This window comes from Penicillium expansum (assembly GCF_000769745.1).
Source record: "Penicillium expansum strain MD-8 chromosome Unknown contig22, whole genome shotgun sequence".
Classification (NCBI taxonomy): Eukaryota; Fungi; Ascomycota; class Eurotiomycetes; order Eurotiales; family Aspergillaceae; genus Penicillium; species Penicillium expansum.
Window position 1 is genome coordinate 77163 of NW_015971435.1, and position 22462 is coordinate 99624.

The following is a 22462-nucleotide window of genomic DNA, read 5'->3' on the forward strand; positions in this document are numbered from 1 at the left end:
TCCCCACGTCTGCTCGCAATTCCTCTTCTACTCTTAATCTACGCTCTCTCGACACTGCGCGCAATCGACCTATGACTTCGTGAACACCCGACAAACTCCAGCCGACATCATGTCTTTCGGATTTGGAGGGTTCGGTCAGAACAACCAAAGCAGCGGCTTTGGCGCAGGTACTGGCTCTGGCTTCGGAGCTGGCACCGGCACTACTGGTGGTAGGTCTTCCCTGTCTTTTTTTTTCAAATCCCCCTTGTGTCTCTGGGGTCTATCCCCGTTTTCTCCCCTTCTACTCGTGTCCTCGGCTTTTCCCTATCTCGACAACCGGTGCTCCTGATTCCGACCCGCGATGGTGCCACGCGCAAGGCGAAAAATATCAACATACCAACCTTCGTCGTGCGATCGAAAATCACCTGCGGACCATTTGGATGCATTAGCGACACCGCAACAAGATAAGGAAAGCAAGAGCTTCTTCGAATCCAAGTCTCTCTGACCGCGATCCCCTCCGTCATCTAGGCTTTGGCTCGACAGCATCCCCGTTCGGAGGCGCCACTGCTGGCACTTCAGGCGCCTTCGGCGGTGGCGCTTCCAACACATCTACTGGCTTCGGATCTGGTACCGGCACTGGCGGAGGTACGTGCTCAAACATCTTGAGCTGCGCGCTGCTCTCTCGATTTTCCCCGGCGAGATCACCCGTCGCATTACATGGACTTGCGATTCGATCGCTCCCGCACTGATCACGCATGTGGAATCTGTGGATTTGCTGTTCGGTCCCCCTGGAGTCATTGCTGGTGGCCCTCTTCTGGAATTGCCACTTACCTGCGACTTGCCCACATTCTGGTCGACACGCGCCCAAGGACCTCTATTCATTAATCTGCACTTCTTTAGTCGCTTCTTTGAAGGGTTGATCGTGTTTACTAACTTTGACTTTTCATTAGGATTCGGAACCAATACTACGGCCCAACAACCTAATTCCCTGTTCGGTAGCCAACCTCGCCCCGGTGGATTTGGCACCACCAACACTTCTAACAGCGGATCTCTCTTCGGAGGAGGCACTCAGACTGCTGGCACTACCGGCGGCTTCGGTACTGGTGGAGGATTCGGTTCGACCGGCACCACTGGCGGCTTTGGCGCCAATGCCAGTGCAGCACCCACGGGTGGAAGCCTTTTCGGCGGCGCGAAACCCACGGGCTTTGGCACTTCGGCTACGGGCACTGGCGGATTCGGCACTAGCGGTGGCTTCGGATCTACTGCTGCGGCCGCAACACCCAGCACAGGCTTTGGTGGCTCAGGCACTGCCTTCCAAGGAGCCCTACCTAACTGCGAAGGTACTGGCGGCACCCCATTCAGTCCCTGGAACGAGAAGGATACCAGCTCAACCAACACCACGAACCACTATCAAAGCATCTGCTTTATGCAACCTTACAATAAATGGTCTTTTGAGGAGCTTCGCCTAGCGGATTATCAACAAGGTCGTCGTTTCGGCAACGGCAGTGGCCAAGCCGGTGGTTTTGGCGCTCCCGCTTTCGGTAACGCCACCACTGGTGGATTTGGTCAGCAAAATACTACAGCTACTCCTGGCGCCTTCGGCACTAACACCACTCCGTTCGGAGGGGCTGCCACAACTGCGCCAACCGGCTTCGGTACAACACAAACCGCAGGGGCTGGATTCGGCTCCACTGCTGCTAACCCATTGTTCGGTGGAGCAGCCAAACCTGCAACTTCTTTATTCGGCGGTGGAACTACTCCTGCAGCTTCATCAGGATCTCTCTTTGGTGGAGCCACACAGACCGCTGGTGGCTTTGGAAGCAACACCGGTACTGGAACTACATCGGCTTTCGGTAACACCGGCGGGTCTATGTTCGGTGCCAACAACCAGCAACAGCAGAACAAGCCCGCATTTGGTGCCGCCGGCACAACCGGTGGTAGTGCCTTTGGTGGTTTCGGTAATACCCAAACAACTACTGCCGCGAATCCGTTCGGAGCTTCAACCGCCACAGCCTCACCTTTCGGTGGCGGTACTCAGCAGCCAGCAACAAGTGCCTTTGGTGGTTTCGGCGGTGCAGCCCAACAGAACCCAGCTCAAACTCAACCTAAGTCAATGTTTGGCGGCGGTGGATTTGGCGCGGGCACTCAACAACAGGGAACCGGCACGGGTTTGCTCGGTGGCGCCGCTGGCACTACTCCAGCCGCCGGATCTTCGCTCTTCGGTGGAGCCCAGCCCCAACAGACTGGTAGCTCACTCTTCGGCGGAGCCCAGCAGCAACCCCAGCAGGCAGGTAACTCACTCTTCGGTGGTCAGAATCAGCAGCAACAAAAGCCGGGTGGTCTCTTTGGATCTACCCCAGCTCCCGCCGCAGGTGGTTTCTCTGGCTTCGGTGCCTCCCAGCCCCAGCCAGCCGCTGCCGGTAGTAGCTTGTTCAACACACAGAACCAACAGCAGCAGAAGCCTGGTGGCCTCTTTGCCTCAACTACAGGAGCCGGTGGTAGCTTGTTCGGCGGCGGCCAACCCTCCACGGCCCAAGGTGCCGGCTCTTCGCTTTTCGGTGGTCAAAGTCAGCAACCGCAAGCTGGTGGTCTCGGTACCAGTTCTTTTGGCGCCTCAATGCCTGGACAACAGTCTCAGCCTGTCCCTGGTAGCTTCCAAGCGTCTCTCCTTGATGGAAATCCATATGGAAGTCAGTCCATCTTCTCTGGTCTTCCTGCTCCTGGCGGATCGGCCCCCGGTCCCCTTGCCACTCCACTATCTTCCAGCATGAGGCAAAAGCAGCGTACTCCATTGCCGGTCTACAGAATTACCCCCAACGCTGCCAATCGCCTCATTACCCCTCCGAAGCGTGGATATGGTTTCTCCTACTCTACCTACGGCTCGCCCTCCGGCAACACTGGTACCCCATCTGGTCTTGGCAGTAGTCTGTTGGCTGCTGGTGGCGGCAGTAACAGTCTCCGCGGCAGCGTCAATGGTAGCATTGGCCGCACCTTCAGCAAGAGTTACTCTACTAGCAACCTTCGCAAGACCTTCGACCCAGAGGCGGACAGCATTCTTTCTCCCGGTGCCCTGCAGGCCGGCAGCGTACGTGGTAACAGCAACCTCAAGCGTCTCACTATCAACCGTGGTCTGAGAAATGAAATTTTGTCGACCTCCACTCGCACTTCCCCTGCCCCTCTGATCACCAACGGAGAAGATGCTGCTCAGTCTGCCGACAAGCTGAAGAAAAAGGTCAGCTTCGACTCTAATACCTCCGGGCTCAACGGTGGAGACCTTGTTCGCGTTGAACCTAACAGCCCTGAACCGTCTGCCGAGGAGCTTGGCTTCCTTCGCTCTGTGCGCAAGAGCGGTAGTCTGAATGGCTTTGATGCTGCTGGCACTTCCGATCGTCCCGAGACGGAGGCTGCCCGCCGTGAACTTGCTGTTGTCCCCGAAAGCGCACCGCAAACCACCAACGGTGCTACCGTTAAGCGCCTTACGTTCATCCCTGGCGGTGACCCGAGGCCTGGTGAGTACTGGATGCAACCTTCCCGTGCCGAGCTTAGCCGATTGAGCCGCGACCAGCTCAGACAAGTCGTTGACTTCACTGTCGGACGTCAGAACTGCGGATCTGTCACTTTCAACGGGGCCGTTGATCTGACTACCGTTGATCTGGATAACCTTTTCTCCAACATTGTTGATATCGGTCTTCGCAAGATTACTGTCTACCCCGAGGAATCGGTCAAGCCTGCTAGAGGCAAAGGACTGAACGTGCCATCTACCCTGCGGATTGAGAACTCCTGGCCCCGCGGTAGAGATAGGAAGAGCAACTCGCCTGTCACTAGTGGTCCCCTGTTCGACAAACACATTGACCGTCTGCAGAAGGTCGGAGATACTGAGTTCGTTAACTACGAGACTGAGACTGGAACTTGGGTTTTTAAGGTGCCTCATTTCACTACATACGGCCTTGACTATGATGAAGAGGAAGGTGAGAGTCTTGACCAGAGCACCATGAGTGCCCAGGGCCCTGACCACCCTACCCCTAGGGCTCACTTCGACCAGTCCACGAATTTCGATCAGTCCACCACCTTCTCCATCGATGAGTCCTTCGTCGGTTCTATGATTGGTGTTGAAGACGATACCTTCGATTTCAAAAAGCGCAAGCTTGTTCCTGGCTCTTTCGCCAGTCAGGCCATGCCTGTGGAGGATGATTATTTTTCTGAGGGTGAAACCGAGTCTTTTTTAGAGGAAGGCTCCACGGGTTCGACTACTGAGAACGACGACGTCGTCGTCACCGAGAGCCAACAGTCTGGCGATTCGGTAGTTGGATCAGATGAGGCAGATGAAATGGATATGGCGGGTGCCTTTCCGACTCCTCATCGCACCGTGGAGCGGGACGACTACCAGAGCACCAACGGTGATCTGGATACCACTTACCCTATCTCAAAACACTTCGGCAGCCCTGCAAAGCCTCAACTTGATCTGAGTGGCGACTGGGCCGAACAGCTGCAGCGCACCATCAGCCCTCGCAAGCAGAACCGTGATGCCTTGCGTGAAATGCAGGCGAACGCTTTCATTGACCGCAACCTCGTCAACGATGAATCTCCTACAACCATTGCGACATCTCCTGCGAAGAAAGGTTTCTCGAACAGCATTGATCTTATGAACTCTTTGTTTCAGCAGCCGCGCAAGCAAGCTGCCCCTTCTCCGCTGAAGGCTTCTAAGGCACCGCCAAAGGGCTTTGAGGTTAGAATTCCCTTCTTATGTTCACACTGATTATCAATCCCTTTGTTTCTTTCCCTGTGTCACTGCACCATGTATCTATGAACTTGCACATCACCCCTCAGATAGTTTAACAATGTGATAACCTGAGCTAAACCTTTTTTTCTTCCTTTCAGTGGCCTTACAACAAGCAACCCAAGACCTTTGCTGGCGATACAACACAAATGAGCGAATCCGACGCCGCTTTCCACGACTCTTTCAAACCCCGCTGGGGTCCCATGGACTCCCTCATCTGCGCGAAAAACGATATGGAGGAGACAATCTTGGATGTGAAACAGACCTGGAAAGAAAGTTTCTCTGTTTTCAGCGAGGAACGCGATATTACAGTGATGACTTACAACCAATCTGGCGAGGTATGTTTGGTGGCTTTTGTAGTGTTTATTTGAACTTGATACTGATGATCGTACAGGTCAAGGAAATGCTTGATGTTCAGCGACTTCAGTCCTCTATCCAGCGTATCGACGGCACTCCTTTCGTTCGTATGGCCAAGGTCGACCTGTCGCAATTCCCTCTCTCGCCGTCTACCCGTTCCCAGTCGGAGGAAGAGCGTTTGGTGTGGCAGCTTCTCAACATTCTTTTTAACGACGATATTGAGGATGACATCTCAGCCGGTGTACCGCCGCGTCTACGACAGCAATTTGCACATCGGATCAAGAAAGACCGACTCACGCGTCTTTGGGAGGGAATCATTCGTGAGAAGCACTCCCAAAAACTGGATCTGATTCGCTCCCCCGTCGAACGCGCAGTTCATTTGATTTGTTCGCACCGAGTGGAGGAAGCGTGTAAGACATTGATCGACAGTCAAAATCCCCATCTGGCGACTATTGTCGCACAGATTGGCCGCGATGCTACCTCGCAGGCCGACATCGCGAACCAGATCGAGGTATGGCGTCAGAACAACATTCTTTCGGAGATCGGTGAACCCACCCGAGCCCTTTACGAACTGGTTGCAGGAAATGCTCTCCGCAGCGAGGGCAAATCGGGCGGTGCGCTTGAAGACCGGGCCTCCAGCTTTGGCTTCACCGAGCGGTTCGATCTTGATTGGTTCCAGGCCTTTGGTCTTCGTCTGTGGTATTGCACTGCTGAAGATGAGCCTATCGAGGTGGCTGTCGCCAAGTTCCTTGAGGACTTGGCCACTGGACAAGAACCCGCTTTCCCCCACCCATCGCACCAAGCCAGTACACAGACAGTCCTGCAGCCCGGATCTGATACTCTTGGGCGCGAATCTCCTCTTTGGGTTCTACTCAAGGCGTTCTCTGTGATTCAAGGCCAAGGCACCCAATCCATCCAATTCCCGGCATCTTTCCTCCCCGAATCCGTCTCTGGTGACCGTCTCTCCAATCGACTCTCCTTCCAGCTACACCACGTTCTCGCTGCGACAGTCGGACAAAACCAGGCTATCAAAATCGATCAACACCAAACCGACCAACTCGTCTGGGATTTCGCTTCTGAACTCAGTGCAGGCGGAAAACTTGATCAAGCACTGTTTGTCCTCCTGCACCTCTCCCAAGCCAACGACCGCAAGCGCGCCGTCCAAGAAACTCTCGCCCGGTTCGCCGCTCAACTCCCCGAGCCCTTCGCCGCCGACGGCTCCTCCCACCCAGCATGGCAATATCTCATCACCGAGCTCCAGCTTCCCGAGGCCTGGATCTGGGTTGCCAAGGCTCTGCATGCTCGCGACATCGGCGACGCCGCCCGCGAGGTCGACTGTCTCATTCGCGGCAAGCACTGGAACGACGCCCACGCTACATTCTGTCGCATCGTCGGTCCAAGCACCATCATCGAAGGTGATTACCGCACCCTCGAAGCTCTGGTCTCCGGCTTCGGCGACGGACCCGAGCGTAAAATGCGCGGCTGGTCTTCTGGCGGCGGTGTCTACGAAGATTTCCTCCGTCTGGTCAACTCCACCAGCGGCCGACGTGATCCAACTCGTCTTAACCGCTTGGTGAACGCTCTTGTTGCAATGGGTGATCGTGTCCAGGGATCCAGCTTGGAAGGACTGGAGGAACGTGTTGCGTTCAAGGAGATGAGCCGCGCTGTCGCCGGCTGGATTACGCACGAGGATGTTCATGTGAGTTCCCTTCCACCTTTCCCGTTGCTATATTGTTTTCGTTCAATACTGACTTTTATCTTTCTACAGTCTGTTGAATCCTCCGCTGTCCTGGGCCTTCCCTTGACAGGCGATGCTCGCGTTTTGCAGACCGCAGAGATGAGCCGTCGGTACTACGGCGTCATCATGGCGGGTGGCTATTAAGTTTTTCGAGGAAATAAGAAAATCATGTTCCAGTTTGCATATGTTCATTGTGGAATTAGCGGGCACTAACTATTCAAAGCCCAAGCACACCTGATCTTTTTTTCTTTTGTTTTTCTCTTTTTCTTTACTTTTTCTCTTGTGTTCTGTCCCCCAAATGATCTCAAATGGTTCCCATGACCTGTATTGTACTCTACCCTATTGCTGAAAATCTACTATTTGAACCAATTCATTCTGTCCTTTTCTTTCTCCAGTGTAGACATTGTAGCAGAATAGAGAATATATCTATGGACAGTTTGTGGTACTTGAGACTCTGCTCACTAGCCGTAACCCTAAGTACAACGAGTCTGGGTTGTGTTTTGCTATATTCGTATCCTGGAATGTCTTTCGAGGGTGGCCTGGTATATGTGCTCATGTTTACAATGTAGTGTTCTATATAGATCCCTATCTACTTTCCTCTGAACAGTTAGGTGTACATGTAAATAATGACATGTCAGTCGAAGTTATCTTGAAATGCTACTCCGTACATATAAACTACAAGAATCGTCGACCGCCTACCCATGCGGTCTTGTCATGTTTCTTCGGATGCATGTCTCCTTTTTGAGATATCCCACCCTTATTGATGTGAGCCGTAAAATATAGGATACGTCGTTGGTGGCCAACTCTGGATCTAGGTTGTATTTTGCTCATATTAGGCATGAAGCATGAAATTTCACATTTTTCACTCAATCCAATGGCTTATGGCTAGTACCGATAAGGGTATGATATCTCAAAAAATGACATCTGAGAGACAAGGCTACTAAAAGACATGAAAAGGGTTATTCATTCATAGAGAAGTACGTACAACCGTGACTTAGGCTTCTCATTCGCCACATTAGCAACATGCAGAAAGCATCGCCTACCACCTTAGAATATCAAATCGATCATCTCTCGGTTTTAACTTCACTGGTTTGAGCGAGTATTAGCTCCTCCAGTGACACCAGCATTAGCATCAGGACCATTAGTGTCCTCCTGTTCTCTGCCATCGGACTTTCCCTCAACCTGAATCTCAGCGGCCCTCGCCTCCTTCTCCATCTTCTTCTGTTCGATCTTGAGCAACCTCTTCTCTCTCCAGCCCATCCCATACACATTCTCAACCCAGAGCAACCCCATCCCAACAGCCATGACCAAGCCCAAAAAGAAAAAGCACCACCCCCACCCCATACCATTCAGCATCTGGCTAATAACAGCAGCCCCAACAGCACCAAGACAGCAGCGAACAAAATTGCATGCCGATGCAGCAGTGGCGGGCTTGTCTGGGAATAGGTCGATAAGAAGCGTGTTGAGGCAGTTCAGGGATGCAACGAAGCAGAAGCCTATGATGAACTGCAGTATCAGCGGGACAGCTAAGTGTACTCTTTGTTGCAGGACCCAGCCGTATGGGATGAATGCCGCAACGCCGATAGCCATTGCTGGGAATACTGTTTGTAGGCGAGCACGTTCAATTGGAAAATTACGCAAGTCATCTCCTTTCCTCCGGTCTACTGGGAATCCGAGCTTTTGGGCTGTCCGCTTGTAGTTGTAGTCAATGACTTTCCCATATAGGACTGCGCCGAGGCAAGAGCTTACTCCGAAGGGCCTGGCAGTTTGTGTTAGATAATAGACAACTGGTTGGGAAGATAGAGAGGGATACATGGGGACTTACAAGAAACAGAGACCAATCTGGAGCTCGTTGAAACCGTATAGGGGACCAAAGAGATTGGGAGTGCTTGTCAAGAGGGCGATATTCGAGAACATCACAATCCCGACGTACAAGATGATGATCAAGGCATCCCACTCCAGCAGAATGGCAAAGGACCTGAGGGGATTCGGGAACCTGAGTCTCTTAGCATGCGGAGACTGTTTTTGGGGTCCTTCTGCACCAATCTGCTCTTCTTCGTCTGACTGGGCCTGCCTCTTCGACCACCATTGGATGACAGACCTGCGCCACCACTCATTTGGTACTGCACTACCGTTGCCAACAATCTTGCGCGCCGTCTCTGGCATAGCAAGCACATAGAACACCAAATAGCCCCCACTAACAATGACCAGGAACCAGAAAACACTGCGCCAGCCGAGGAATTTCGCCAAAAGGCCACCGATAACAGGGCCCAGCGCAGGCGCAACCATGACACCTGCTGCCATGGGCCCGATATACTTTCCACGTTCGGCTGTTGTCGCAATGTCCGCTGTAACGCCATATCCAAATGCCACGGTGCCACTGCTCCCTGCACCCTGAAGACAGCGGAGGACAAGCAATGCCGCGAAACTATTCTGCAACGCCAGTCCAATGTTGGCAGCGGTGTATACTGCAAATGCAATGATATACGCTGGACGTCTGCCCCCGGTGTCGGCGAATGTGCCCATGAGGCTCGGTGCCAGGCCTTGAAAGATCATATATGTTGCGATTGTGATGTTGATTAGCTCCGGGGTGAGGTGGTAGTTCCGTACCAACGTTGGCATGACAGGGTAATAGATCTGACCGGAAAGAGGGGAGAAGAACGAAGCAAGAGTCACCATGATCACGATGAATAACTTTTCGTATTTTTTGAATGCCGAGAACGATGGCTGTGAATCGCTAGGTGCTGCTTCCATGGCGTCGATGCGTGGTTCTGTAGCTGGCGGTGAGTTTGAGCCCTCAACAGTAGCTTCGGGCTGATTATGGACGTTGTTGGCACCGCCGGGGGATGTCCATATGAGTGGGGCAGCAACGGAGACTTGAGTCAAGCCAGGGCTATATCCACTGTCGACTCTCCTTATGATGTGTTCTACCGGGGCATTATAGAAGGGACCAGGTACTGTCACGGTATTTCCATCACGACTTCCTTCTGGAATCTGTTGGGGCTCCATGATGAATAAGGTATAGCAAGTGGAATACAATGAATAACGGATAGAGAGATATAGAGATGGAGAGATAGAGAGATGGAAAGGAGAGGAGGAGAGAAGTAGCCAAGTATCAAAGTAGCAAAGTATAGCTCTTTCCGTAACGGCGCAAATGGCACTTTCCCTTGTCTGCACAACAGGCACTTCAACTTTTTACTTTGCACAACCTGACATACCACACACCTTGAGCTTAACGGCAAAGTCCGCTAATGGCCTAGTTTTCTATGGGATGTAGAAGCTACAGATGAAGCTCAGATGGAGCTGACAGGCTATTGAGCCTACACAAAAACAGCGCGAGAATGAGGAAACAGTGGACATCAGCCTTGTACACCATACCCATAGCCGATTCAAACAGTGGGCTAACTCTATGGGACAAGTCCTAAAGGCCCACTTGATATGCGTTTTACAGATTTCAAATACTTCCTTCATCGACATCGAAGTTGTGGAGATGAGCGCGGCAACAGTCCGTTGGCTCGGTCCTTCGACATGTCGTCCAGGCTCAGAAAATCGATCTGCACTTTGCAGATTTCAACTACCTCGTTTATTCACAACACGACTGATGTGGTTGAAAAGAATAGCGACCAAGAGCTCATGAAGGTGCTGTGGATTGGCGAGCACCGGATCTCCACAATGCCTGTCTGAATGAGCTACAACTTCGAACCCCGCCTGCTCAATAAATTACATGTGGGATTTGAACTGCATGTACAGGCTTTTGACCACATACGAAGAAACGATATTCATACGACGACAACGACAACGATAGGTGAACGGGATACATAATACTCACCCGTGATGGAGGCATCCACCAACTACGTTCAAGACAAATTACCGTCAATTGTTTCGGTCAGACTTTACTGTTACTGCATTCAATCGTCTGTTATGGGCATGGGATTAACCTGATGGAAAAGGAGAAAGGGGAATACGCTACATAGCACGAATGAAGACATCAAATGCATCAAATTTGCTACCGACTGTACAATAAAGGAAAACCTAGGCGCGATAGAGGAACACGAGGGGATCGAGCAGAGTAAAGAAAAGAGAAACACCACCCTGCCCGGCCGGACCAGACAAACAAGAAACAAAAGACATTACCGGCCGGGGAGAGGGAGATATAAGGGAGGTCTAGATGTGATAATCATCCCCGACCCGTTCCTGCTTCTTTTTGAGGGGCCAACGGAGAAAAAGGGTTGTAAATGGAAAAAGGAAATGTGGGAGGTGCGTTTACATGCCGGGGGAGATCAGCTTGCCCTCAGCACGGCTGTTGGGGTGCCAGCCACCGGCGAAGGGAGCAGCGCCAAGCTCCTTCTCGTGCTGGCGGATGCGGGCCTCCAGCTCGGGACGGAAGTGGCGGATCAGACCCTGGATAGGCCAGGCGAAAGCCTCACCCAGAGCGCAGATGGTGTGACCCTCGACCTGCTTGGTGAGCTCCTGGAGCATGTCGATTTCGCGCTCGCGGGCATTTCCGGTCTCCATACGCTGCATCATCTGCATGGTCCATTTGCTGCCCTCACGGCAGGGGGTGCACTGGCCGCAAGACTCGTGCTTGTAGAAGGTAGACAGGCGGGAGATGGCGCGGACGATATCTGTGGACTTGTCCATGACGATGACGGCAGCTGTACCCAGACCGGTCTGGGAGTCCTTGAGGGCGTCGAAGTCCATGAGCTGGTTGTCGGCCACAGACTTGGGGATGACGGGAGTGGAAGAGCCACCGGGGATAACGGCGAGCAGGTTGTCCCAACCACCGCGGACACCTCCACAGTGCTTCTCGATCAGCTCGCGCAGCGAGATGGACATCTCCTCCTCTACTGTGACGGGGTTGTTGACGTGACCGGAGATACAGAAAAGCTTGGTACCGGCGTTACGCTCACGACCGAAGGAAGAGAACCAGTTAGCACCACGGCGCATGATGGTCGGTGTCACGGCAACGGTCTCGACGTTGGTGACTGTGCTGGGGCAACCGAACAGACCGACGGCGGCGGGGAAGGGAGGCTTGAGGCGGGGCTTGCCGGCCTTACCCTCAATGGACTCAATGAGCGAGGTCTCCTCACCACAAATGTAGGCGCCCATTCCTCGGTGAATGTACACGTCGAAGTCGTATCCGGTACCGCAGGCGTTCTTGCCGATCAGACCAGCCTCGTAGGCCTCGTTGATAGCACGCTGGAGAACAGTAGCTTCGTGGTAGAACTCGCCACGGATGTAGATGTAGGCGGCGTTGGCGTTCATAGCACGACCCACCACCAAGCAACCCTCGATCAGCTTCTGGGGGTCCTTGCGCATGATCTCTCGGTCCTTGCAAGTACCAGGCTCACCCTCATCTGCATTGACAACCAGATAACGGGGGCGAGGATCCTTGTCCCAATCCTTGAAGTTCATGAACGACTGTCGAGTAGCGGGTCAGCCCGGGTATCCCAAAACACTCGTCTTCGTCTGAATTGCGTGTAGGCCACTTACGTATTTCAATCCTGAAGGGAAACCAGCACCACCACGGCCACGGAGGCCAGATGCCTTGATCTCGGAGATGAGCTGTTCATAGCATTAGCAATTGGTAATTCCCCAGCCCGTCAATTGTGCGACAACCCACCCAATCATCACCCTTCAAAATCATATCCTTGGTCCGGTACCAGTCACCATATTTCATTGATGACTTCAAGTCCGCTCCATGGTGTCCGTAAAGGTTGGTGAAGATCCGATCTTGGTCCTTAAGTCCGCCATAGTGCTTCACGGGAGGCGCCTCCGACACAGATGCGAAGGAGCGGGCGGCCGCCCCCTGGGCGCGGAGGGAGCGGGTCGAGAGGTGGGAAAGGGAGGAGGTGGAGGGAGCCGCCGCTCTGGATATCATGATGACGGCGGGGGTGACAATGCGTGGTGAGGGTCAAAGGGTCGTGGAGAAGGAGGGAAGGGAGTCGTGGAGCTCACGGCAATTCCTGCGCTTGCTGAATGATCCGCCTTTGGGCTCGATATGATTGGGTGGTAGCACTTCACGTGATTATGCTGCTGAGTAAGTATTCCAGATTTGGTCATGACGACCTCAAGTATGTTACACCACGTGACCTGTATACATAAAGACACGGCCGCTTTAAGTAGCCTCTTTCTCTGGCATGTCTTCAAATTTCTCTTTTAGGTACATGCTCCGGTTATTCCTATATTTTTTTTCTTATGTGATTTCATCTCCAAGTCAGGAGGGATAAGACCGGATAAAAGCAGGCAAACTAAACTGTAAACAACTCTTCATTTATAAACTTACTCTTGCGGTACATAGAAGCAAGCCTGCTTCAGCATAGACAAAGATCCCTCCATTTTGAGGATCTCAAATGGGTCAAGAGGAATCATCACCATTTCCGAGCCTGCCACTGTCCATGCCCATTGAAGCCAATCTGGGTCCAACCACCCACTAGCCTCGGTAAGCCAATTAACTCCATCACCAGATGCCCATAACATTGGTCGTTCCGTCGAAGTATATTCTTGGAATTGACGAAGAGTTTCACTGCCTTCCTCCCCGCCAATTTCAATGGATCTGGAAGTGTCAGAAGGTGGAGGGTATTGCTCAAACAGGAAAGTAAACCATTGGTTGAGACGCGACGACAATCTTGACCGTGCCTCTGGTGAATTATATGTTGCAACTAGCAAGCAAATAACAGTTGCAAACATGGTCTGTGGATCGGTGGATATACTCGGGACGGCTTGGCTCGCCACTCCGAGGGCATGCTGGAAGCATGTCTGAGCTGGCTCCTGCATTTCAGCCGGGAGAAGGCTGAAAAGCTCGCCTAACCTGAACAGCTCACCATTCTTAGTGATGAGTGATGGACGCTCCAGGATACGAACTCGGATTCGGGACATGACATCGTCCGAAAGAAGACCGGCCGGGACACGTGCCATTAGTTCATGCAGGAGGACCTTGGTATCTTCCCAACTTTCACCACGCTTGTGTTCCCTACCGCGTGCGATAGTCCAGGTAGCGATAACCAATGCAGCCTGATCTAATGTTATGAGCCCATTACGGTAGATCTGGGAGTGAGTCTGGTTCAGGGTGGTTGGCTGCAAAGGCAGATGCTCCGCACTGGCTTTCAGGTTTGTGGCATGAGCCATCAGCTCAAAGCTAATCTGAGCGAGAGCAGCATAGATACTATGGCTGTTTCCATATCCTGGGGGGATTCGAATACAGTCTTCGGTGATTTCGAGCATTTTGCGCTCGCGTGTGTTTGATTCCATGACGGTCAATGCGTTGAACAATGCCGGCGAGAAGATCGAGTGCTCCATTGTTGTTTCGGGGGCCAGTAGTGGATAAAAGGGATTGAAGATGTAATAGTGGTCCTCAATGTTCTTGGCAACCTGAGGGAACAGTTCTAGCTGCCGAGCCTTGGCTTCGCCGAGCGGGCTGTCGGGCTTGACACCCAGGTGAACAATTCGATAATCAGTTGGGTTTCCAGCAATGCAGAATCCATAGTTTATCAACACTATGTTATAGTCAGTCTCTGTGACGATTCAAATGTTTAAGAAGCATGAATGCCACCGCCATGGAAAATGCGATACATACATTGTTCATTATTACGAGGCCCATAATTGTTGGAAATTTCTTGGCCTGCTGAGTGATCTTCAAGCACAAGAAGACCAATATCCTTATCACCCGCGCGCCACTCAACCTTCGCCATTGGTCGATGGTTTGGAAGGTCAATGAGTGGAAGCAGCGCCGAGACTCCATCTTCTGGGAGATCATCAGGCTGGACAGCCCCAGATAGGACCTTTGACGAGAATGCTCGGGAGGTAATGATAGTTGAAGCCCAGAGATACAGCTCCCTGCATACTAAATTAGCATAAGGTTTCCTCGGGCTGAATATAAAGGACAGGTAATAGCAGTATCCCATACTCACCACGTATACTGCTCACAATCTGGGAATCCAATTGCACCCAGCTGAAGATAGCCCGAATCATACTTCTCCTCCCATATTTTAATCCTCTCAACAGCAGCCTCGGGAATCCCAGTACCCTGAATCCAATCTACATCCTCCTCACCAAAGAACAAAGGGGTGGTCAATTGGCCCGGCTGAGGTAGGGTACGAATGTACGGATACCAGAACCCCTCAGTACCCCGTAAATACTGGCCCATGAGGAAGAAGGCAAAAGTCTCCTCCGGCCCGACCCCGTCGATCCATGTCCGCGGGAGGTCAACGCCGTGTTTAGGGAATGAGCCCCGTGGTGACTCGTAGCCAATTGCATTGTACCAGGACATTGACACCTCAATTGGAGTGTTGATCACCCGTGTCTCTTTCGGGATGGCTTCTGGCCAATCCGCTTTCACTTGCAAGTGCACGCCGCGCGAGGCATCTTGTGCGATGCGCACGCTCTTCTCGATCGTCCCACCATGCTGGATGAACCAGTTCACTAGATCTGTGTGGCCTTTTAGGCTTGGATCAACTTGTCTGTTTGGTTTGTGTTAGATATGTTTGATATTCTTGGTTTGCAATACCCTAGGAATGACGTATCCCCGGACTGCACTTACTCCGAGGAAGCTGCCATTTTTCAAGCAGGTGGATTTTGTTCGAATAATCTTTATTTTTCGCACAGTGCGACTGTTTGCCACTGACACTGTTACCCAAGAATGAACGGACTTAGTTGGATCGGTCAAAGTCCTGAGGGAAGAATTGATGCGGGATGGTGGGGGCCCGCTTTTTTCTGCGAGTCTGTGAGATTCAACGCTCTTATTTACGCATCTTGTAAGAATGATCTATGAAATATGTACACTTTCAAGCTAATCTACGGGGCTGTACTATTAATTGCTCAAACTAAATCAATTCAATTCGCTTCTCCAGACTTCAACTATCGTACACAGGCAAATGCCAACAATCAAAAGCCACGGACTCGTAAGCCGCTCCCAGGTAAGGTAGCATGCGATACATGCAAGGACACAAATAGAACATTAGATCAGAACCCTCTCCATGCAGAACTTGAGGATCATGAATGCAGAACCCCATGGCTACCCCATCGATGGAAAGTGTATATACAAACGCCATGCCACGACGGCGACGTAAAAACTCCCACCGTTTCTCCCGGCGGGATGTACCGTCATGGCCACGCAATCAAATGCAAAGAGTCCAAGCTTAGTTCGAGGTTGATGACTTACGGCCAGGGACCACAATCTCCACCAATCCGTCATCCTCGCCATCACTGCTGTCGTTTTGCTCATCTTCATAATGGGAGCTCACAGCCCGTGATCGGCGGAAGCTGTTGTATCGACCGGGTCCCGAGAGGTTGGAGTAACCAAGAGATTCATTTATGATAGCCTCATCCTCATCGTCGGAGTCCATCATGCCAATGCCACTTGGTCCGACCATCTCACCCATCTCATCATCGTCGTCATCCTCGACTTCGAGGGGAACACGAACCTGGCGCCTCACGGATTCTGCGTGGCCATCCCCTTCATCTTCAGATGAGTTAGTCGACAGTGAGTCTGGAGGGCTGAATCCCGATTCTGGGAAGGTAGGTGAGTGTTTGGCATTGGCTGAACCAAAGTCACTATTAGGGAACGCGGAGCCGCCTCCCTCCGCATCATCATCGATCCCTGCAATTACGAATGGGTTGCTCGGCCAGTCTGACTCTCGATCCCCACTTCCTTCGGCTCCTCTGTCTTCTCCGTCGCCCTCTTCATTTTCTGATGGTTGTTGCTTTTGAGCAGCAAGGCGCGCGGCTAATTGACGGCGTGCCCGGGATGGGCCGAGACTCAATGGAGCAGGCGGCGGGGGTAAGATGGGAATGGGTTGACTGGCTGAAGTTGTCAACACCTATTAGAAAGTCATGTTAGTAAAGATTAACATATTTGACAGCTCATGGGCTGTGAAAGGAAAGAAAAAAGTGCACAAGAAACCCAGTTCAAAACAAAAATGACTGAGCTGGGATTTTCAAAGTGTCATTGGCAGTGAACATCAGCCAACAGGTATGACACAAGACATGAGGGGACAATGTAAAACAAATAGGCAGATGGAGATTCGAGACCTCCGCAGGAGGTGGATGACCTCTTGCTGTAGCCTTTGATGCATGGGGGGATATTAAGATCAAAAACCACGAAGAGAAAAGGAGAATTGAGAAGGGGGGAGGTAACAGGGGATGCACGGAGCCAATTAAGAATCGTGCGTCATTATGTCAATCCGGAAGAGGTCACCCACATTATCAGTGTCATTTTGATCGGTGTTTGCAGAGTCTCTGTCGTCCGGATCCTCCATTTCTTCGTCCTCGTCATCGCTTGAGCTGGCGAAACCACTCAAAAGGGAGGTGCCACCTCCACCAAATGCTCCACCGGAAGCACTTCCTTGGGCGAGGTCGAAGCTCTGGAAGGTTGAGCCACCGATTCCTCCATTCAATCCTGCATCCGCCAGAGCATTGGAGTTAGAGAACCCTTGACCAGAGTTGGTATTGTTAAGGCTAGTCTGGCGAGACCCAACCGACATATCAGGACGAACGCCGCCGAGAATAGCATTGTCTCGTTCGCGAGTCTCTGACAAAGTCTGTTCGACATACTCAATCCAGTCGGGATTCAACACGCTCTCCATAACGGACCGTGAAAGCAACTCCGGCGGGTGGCGCTCGCTGAATTTAACAACTTCCTCCGCAACAAGAGTAAGGTGTCCCATGTATCCGAGACGAATTTGCTTCGTCCGCTGGGTCTCGTCGCTGCGCTTCTGTCCTTCAACAATGGCAGTGGTGATGCGTCCGGTGTCAAATACATTGACAGCGAGTGCCCGGTTGTAGCCACGCTCCATGGGCCCATTGAAAACTTGTTGAATTACATCGTAAACAACATTGTGAAGGAAGTTGTTCCATGGGAAGCGGAAGAAGAAGCCCTATCAATGGTCAGCATAGGTGTTCAAATTTTTCCAAAAGAAATACTTACCAAGATCGTTGGGACCACTTTGTTTTCCACAAACTGAATTTTCAAGTAATCACCGACGACGGGTCGTCCGTCAGTGTCGAGTTGGATGTATTGTTCGGCTGAATCCTCATCGCCTCCGTCGTTCAAAATGCTTGTTTCCTCGACGTGTGCAGTAAGACTAGATGCTTCTTCCGATTGATCAGCAGGGGTCGGGTTTGATTCCGATGCTTGTTCTGTCGAGAAGAGAGGAGCTGGAACATCTTGAGAGACAGAAGCCACGGGCTCCTGGCTGTCCTTTCCAGGCTTTGGCTGCTCGCCTTGTGGTTCATTTTCAAGATGCATGCCGTCAACTTGATCAGGGAGACCAATAGTAGGTGACGAGGGATCAATGGGTTTGGTAGAGCTCTCAGATGGATTTGTGGTTTCTTCAGAAGACGCCGGCTCTGGTGCTGTGGTCTCCGGTGGGGTAGTTTCGCTGACTGTCTCTGTTGGCTGCGAGTTTGCAGTCGTTGTGTCGGCACCAGATTTTGCGCCCACTAGAACACCAGATGCACCAACATCCTCAAACCCTTCTTCTTCGCCCGCGTGTGGCACCTCTGTAATCTTGATATCTTCTGGTGATCCAGAATCGAAGGCTGAATCGTTTGCGAAATCAGCCGTAGTATCATTACAATCAACCCCGGAATGCTCGTCTTGGTGTGGATCGAAAACTCCTTCACGAATCAACCGCTCACGCTCCTCGTCTCTCTGCTTGACGTACTCATCACTGCCTGGTTCGTTTAGAAGACCCATATTACTGCAATGAAGGAGCTCTGCCATCAATTCACACGTCTTGAATCGGTCGAACCCAAGCGGCTCAATTTGCCCACCCCATGCAGAATTCAACTTTCCTCGCTCAACAGTCTTGAGCTTATTTCCATCATGGATAGTGTGCTGGGAACTTTGAATGAGAGCCATGAACTGGGGAATATGTTTGGCGAAGAGACGGAGCAATGTTCCAAGGTAAATTGGGTCGTAAGTGGTGAGCATTGTATCGGGTCCACCAAGGGACTCCGGATCATAGTCGGAATTGTTCTTACGAATTACCTCAATGACAATACCCACGCCCACAGTCAAGGGATTGCCGCCCTTGAGCATAGCATCGATGAGCTGCTGTACGCATTGGGTCGAGACAAGCTGACGTGTCAAGCTGTTAGGACCGATACATGACTGGTCGTTCGGGCTTGCGTTTGCAGATATAGTGATGATCGCTTTCAGGAAGTCACCTGCCGAGGTTTGAACGGATGCCGGACGATCATGCGACAAGAAACACAGAAGGTTGGGAATCAAATTCTGGGATTTGAGCCAGTCGACGGTACCCTGGCCACCCTCCGCCTTCTCGAGGCTGATAATTTTCAGCAGAAGATCCATGACCATCGGGTTATCAACATGCTGCAACAATGCCGGGACAATTCCATCGAGAGTTTTGAGGAACTCCAGCATCTCCTCGGTCTTTTTATCGAGTAAAGTCTCGTTTACTTTCGTGAAGTAGCTTGCCTGCAATGAATCAAGAGGTGGGGATCGTCGCAGGAAGCCCCAAAAGTCTTGCAAGTATGAAGGGTTGGCCATCATAGATTCGAGGATGGACCAGGTCTCTGATGAGAGAATCTCACAAGCGATATAGGCATGCTTTAGACGATTCTTCTCAACTTTGTCTAGGTCCTCCGGGTCAAGGATATCCCTCAGCGGATCCCTTTCCTTCTCCTCGTCTGTGTCCGTCTGCTCCGCGGAAGTGGCAGCATCCTTGTCCTTCTCTGAAGCGTCTTTTGCATCATCTTCATCTTTCTCTTCTTCATCATTCACCAAGCTCGGTGCAGTGACATAGTCCATAAGCCGTTTCAAGACATGATCCTCGCGCAGGTATTCAATGAGTTTCGTATTAAGCTGTTTCAGTTCTTGAATGATTTCAGGCTCGTCTAAGAGCTCCTCGAGGGTGACATCGGGTTTGTCGAGCAGGGTATCGATGGTGGAGATATTCGCATATCCCCCAAAGCGCCAAAACATGATGGAGTATATAGCCGAGGGAAATGATTCATAAAATGGATTCGTTTCGTTCGTCTCCGAGATGTCGTAACGGAGCAGTCTATGGTACAAGGGTTGGTCGAAAGATCGGGTTCCCAGGAGGTTGCGCGACAGCCCGATACACCGGCAAGCCAAGCGTGGTGTCCACACACAGAGACCAGGTCGCGCAGGTTGAGTGGGGTACGCTCGACTGTCACGGCCGATAAATGACTGGAGTTAGAGAATTAATCGATTGAAAATTGAAGCGATCTAGCGCTGTATGGATAGAGAATATATTAGCAATCGGGTTCACACTTGCATCACCAGCAGTCCCGATGATGTGTACCCATCCGCCTTCACCGAGTGGGTGCGACGGACGGAGTTGGAGGGTCTAGTCCAGGGGGTTTATAGGAGCTGTTGAACTAGGAGACAGAGCCCTTTTGATAGAGCGTACCTTCAATCTCGAGGGAATGACGAAGAAATAGAGAAATCTGAACCTCCCTGTGGGTTTGGAGAGGGGAAGATGAAGAAATGGGGAGTGGAGTTGGAGAGTCAAAATGAGCAGACTCTGGGCACACACACACACAGAGAGAGAGATAGACGGGAATGGTGACTCAACACCTGTCCATCAAGGAAGCAGTTGAAGGGAGAAGAAAGAGAGGTTCCGCTTCGGAGGAAGCTGTGCTGATCGATTACCGATCCCTGATGGCCCACGAGCCCTGTAGAAGCAGGGGCGGAAACACGTATGTAATCACCGCGGGGATAAAAACCTCCAGATAAGAATGAACTACAAGATCCCTGAATATATCTGACTTTGATGGAAATTATATATTTATTATGTTCTTTTTTTTTCTAATCTTACTTATCGATGCCTAATTTAAATTTCCATCTCATCTCATCATGGGGTCAGCTGCATAAAAATGATGGTGGGTACTGGGTACAAGCCTTCCCCGCCAGATTTGTGTGTTACAGAAAGTATCGAGTACATTCAGTGTTCTGTCCCACGTCGTAGCCCAACTTAACTGCCACAGTGAATACAAGGATCTAGATCAGCGAATAGTATGTACATCATCTGGCAACGATAACTTTCGTAAAATCCCGTAGCAAACACCTCCCCACTAAGGTGAAACACACTAAATTTGGTATGTATAAAAACCATGTGAACCGAAACTTTGAATCTACTTTACATCACGTGCATATTATGGCCTCAGGCATGATATGACGTTGCTCGTTTATAGTTCTAGGAACTCGCATCAACCCTACTAATAGTCACATCAGCGCAATCCATATCAACATTCTTATAGACTGTGGCTAAATTATATTCATGTGCACAGCTATGCATGGTCTAAGATTCAAATCATAATCGGTCTGTCTTATTCAATCAAGATTTTCACCACTGCCTGGAATGACCCTTCATCTGCAATCAGTCCACGAAGCCAGTCGGGTGATCCTTCGGTAAATCCAGCATAGAGAAGCTCCTACCAAGGTTACCAAAGTAACCCAACGATTGGAGAAATTTTACCGCATCTGAGCTGTCGATTTCCAGACGGGCATATGATACATTCCAGGTCGGATACAGCGTGCACTCACGATAATATTAGAGCTTAGTATGGTACCGTGGACCAATCATCCAGCGTTTCTCGCAATCTTGCATATGGCATTTGAAAAACCTTTCGGTGGAGACGTATCTTAGTAGTAACTAAACTGAGGGGAATACTAGGAACTCACTTCTTCGGGTGTTTTGCGTTTTCTGTGAGAATCTAACCGCGATTCTTAGTTGGTCCTCTATATGTTTGCAAGTATCATACTTTTAACATTCTGTTTGTTCCGTTACGTCCATAGAATCACGATGATCCCTTCAATATTCTATAAAGGCTTTAGATGGAGAAGATAAATTGGTCAAGTATTGCTGTAAGATAAGTACATTGATAATCCTCTCGTCTTTTTTTCTGATTTTACTAGACGCCTTGCCCATCTAGTTGTCAGATTGACCCTCCATTCACGTTTTACCTCACATTTAATAAAATCTTGTAGACAGGACAAATGTGGTAACTCCGTGGTTATACATGGAAAAGTCGCTTTCATAATTTGAGCCTTTTCCGCCTATATTCTAGCTACAGCACCAATAAGTGGGGGTAAGGAATATCTATTACAAAAAAGACATATGGAAAGACTACCAAAGACTACCAAAAAAAGATGTCACAAAAGGCCGCTTATGCGGCGAACAGTGCTTGTTTTCATTCATGAGCTATCTGGTATTTACCAACGGTTCCAATTTATCACTTTGATAAGGCTACGAGAGAGATCAGATTGACCGCAAGATGCAATGAGGGTCTCCCCTATTAAAACACAACCTTTATCTTTCCTTTGTGAAGCGCATACAGTACACATATACCTCGTCAGTGAAGGGAGATCCAGTGAGCTTTTGTTCTGCCAACTCCACTGAACGTACAGAAATGAGAAAGACAAGCACAAGAGAACCCGCATGCTTAAACCGCAGACACACTCCTATCAACATCAACCATATATAAATTACGCGGCAACCTTCCCTCAAAATGCCGCCACTCCCCGAGCCTGCTATAAAGAGTCGCTGCCTTGCAGTGCGATGTCCACTAACTTTCATTACCTTAACATCAACAGCAGTAGCAACATTTCCGGGAACCGCACC

The 22462-nt window shown here is 50.9% G+C and overlaps 5 protein-coding genes across 5 annotated transcripts; 1 reads left to right on the forward strand and 4 right to left on the reverse strand.

Moving 5' to 3' along the window:
- Window positions 1-109: 109 nt before the first annotated feature.
- On the forward strand, window positions 110-6995 carry PEX2_007990 (Peptidase S59, nucleoporin; the record flags this gene model as incomplete). Its single annotated transcript, XM_016738076.1, has 6 exons — window positions 110-209; window positions 508-624; window positions 930-4705; window positions 4858-5094; window positions 5151-6812; window positions 6882-6995. 6 exons carry the CDS (start codon window positions 110-112, stop codon window positions 6993-6995), a joined length of 6006 nt encoding a protein of 2001 aa, XP_016594602.1.
- Window positions 6996-7934: 939 nt separating this feature from the next.
- PEX2_008000 (putative MFS transporter) lies at window positions 7935-9860 on the reverse strand (the record flags this gene model as incomplete). Its single annotated transcript, XM_016738077.1, has 2 exons — window positions 7935-8610; window positions 8677-9860. 2 exons carry the CDS (start codon window positions 9858-9860, stop codon window positions 7935-7937), a joined length of 1860 nt encoding a protein of 619 aa, XP_016594603.1.
- A 1254-nt stretch (window positions 9861-11114) lies between these two features.
- On the reverse strand, window positions 11115-12732 carry PEX2_008010 (NADH-quinone oxidoreductase subunit NuoF; the record flags this gene model as incomplete). The annotated part of the gene is made up of 3 exons (XM_016738078.1): window positions 11115-12272; window positions 12345-12416; window positions 12475-12732. 3 exons carry the CDS (start codon window positions 12730-12732, stop codon window positions 11115-11117), a joined length of 1488 nt encoding a protein of 495 aa, XP_016594604.1.
- A 401-nt stretch (window positions 12733-13133) lies between these two features.
- On the reverse strand, window positions 13134-15407 carry PEX2_008020 (SET domain protein; the record flags this gene model as incomplete). The annotated part of the gene is made up of 4 exons (XM_016738079.1): window positions 13134-14347; window positions 14428-14687; window positions 14762-15310; window positions 15391-15407. The coding sequence occupies 4 exons, from the start codon at window positions 15405-15407 to the stop codon at window positions 13134-13136; spliced, it is 2040 nt and encodes a 679-aa protein (XP_016594605.1).
- A 581-nt stretch (window positions 15408-15988) lies between these two features.
- PEX2_008030 (SAPS family protein) lies at window positions 15989-19797 on the reverse strand (the record flags this gene model as incomplete). Its single annotated transcript, XM_016738080.1, has 3 exons — window positions 15989-16669; window positions 17051-17725; window positions 17776-19797. The coding sequence occupies 3 exons, from the start codon at window positions 19795-19797 to the stop codon at window positions 15989-15991; spliced, it is 3378 nt and encodes a 1125-aa protein (XP_016594606.1).
- Between the last annotated feature and the right edge of the window lie 2665 nt (window positions 19798-22462).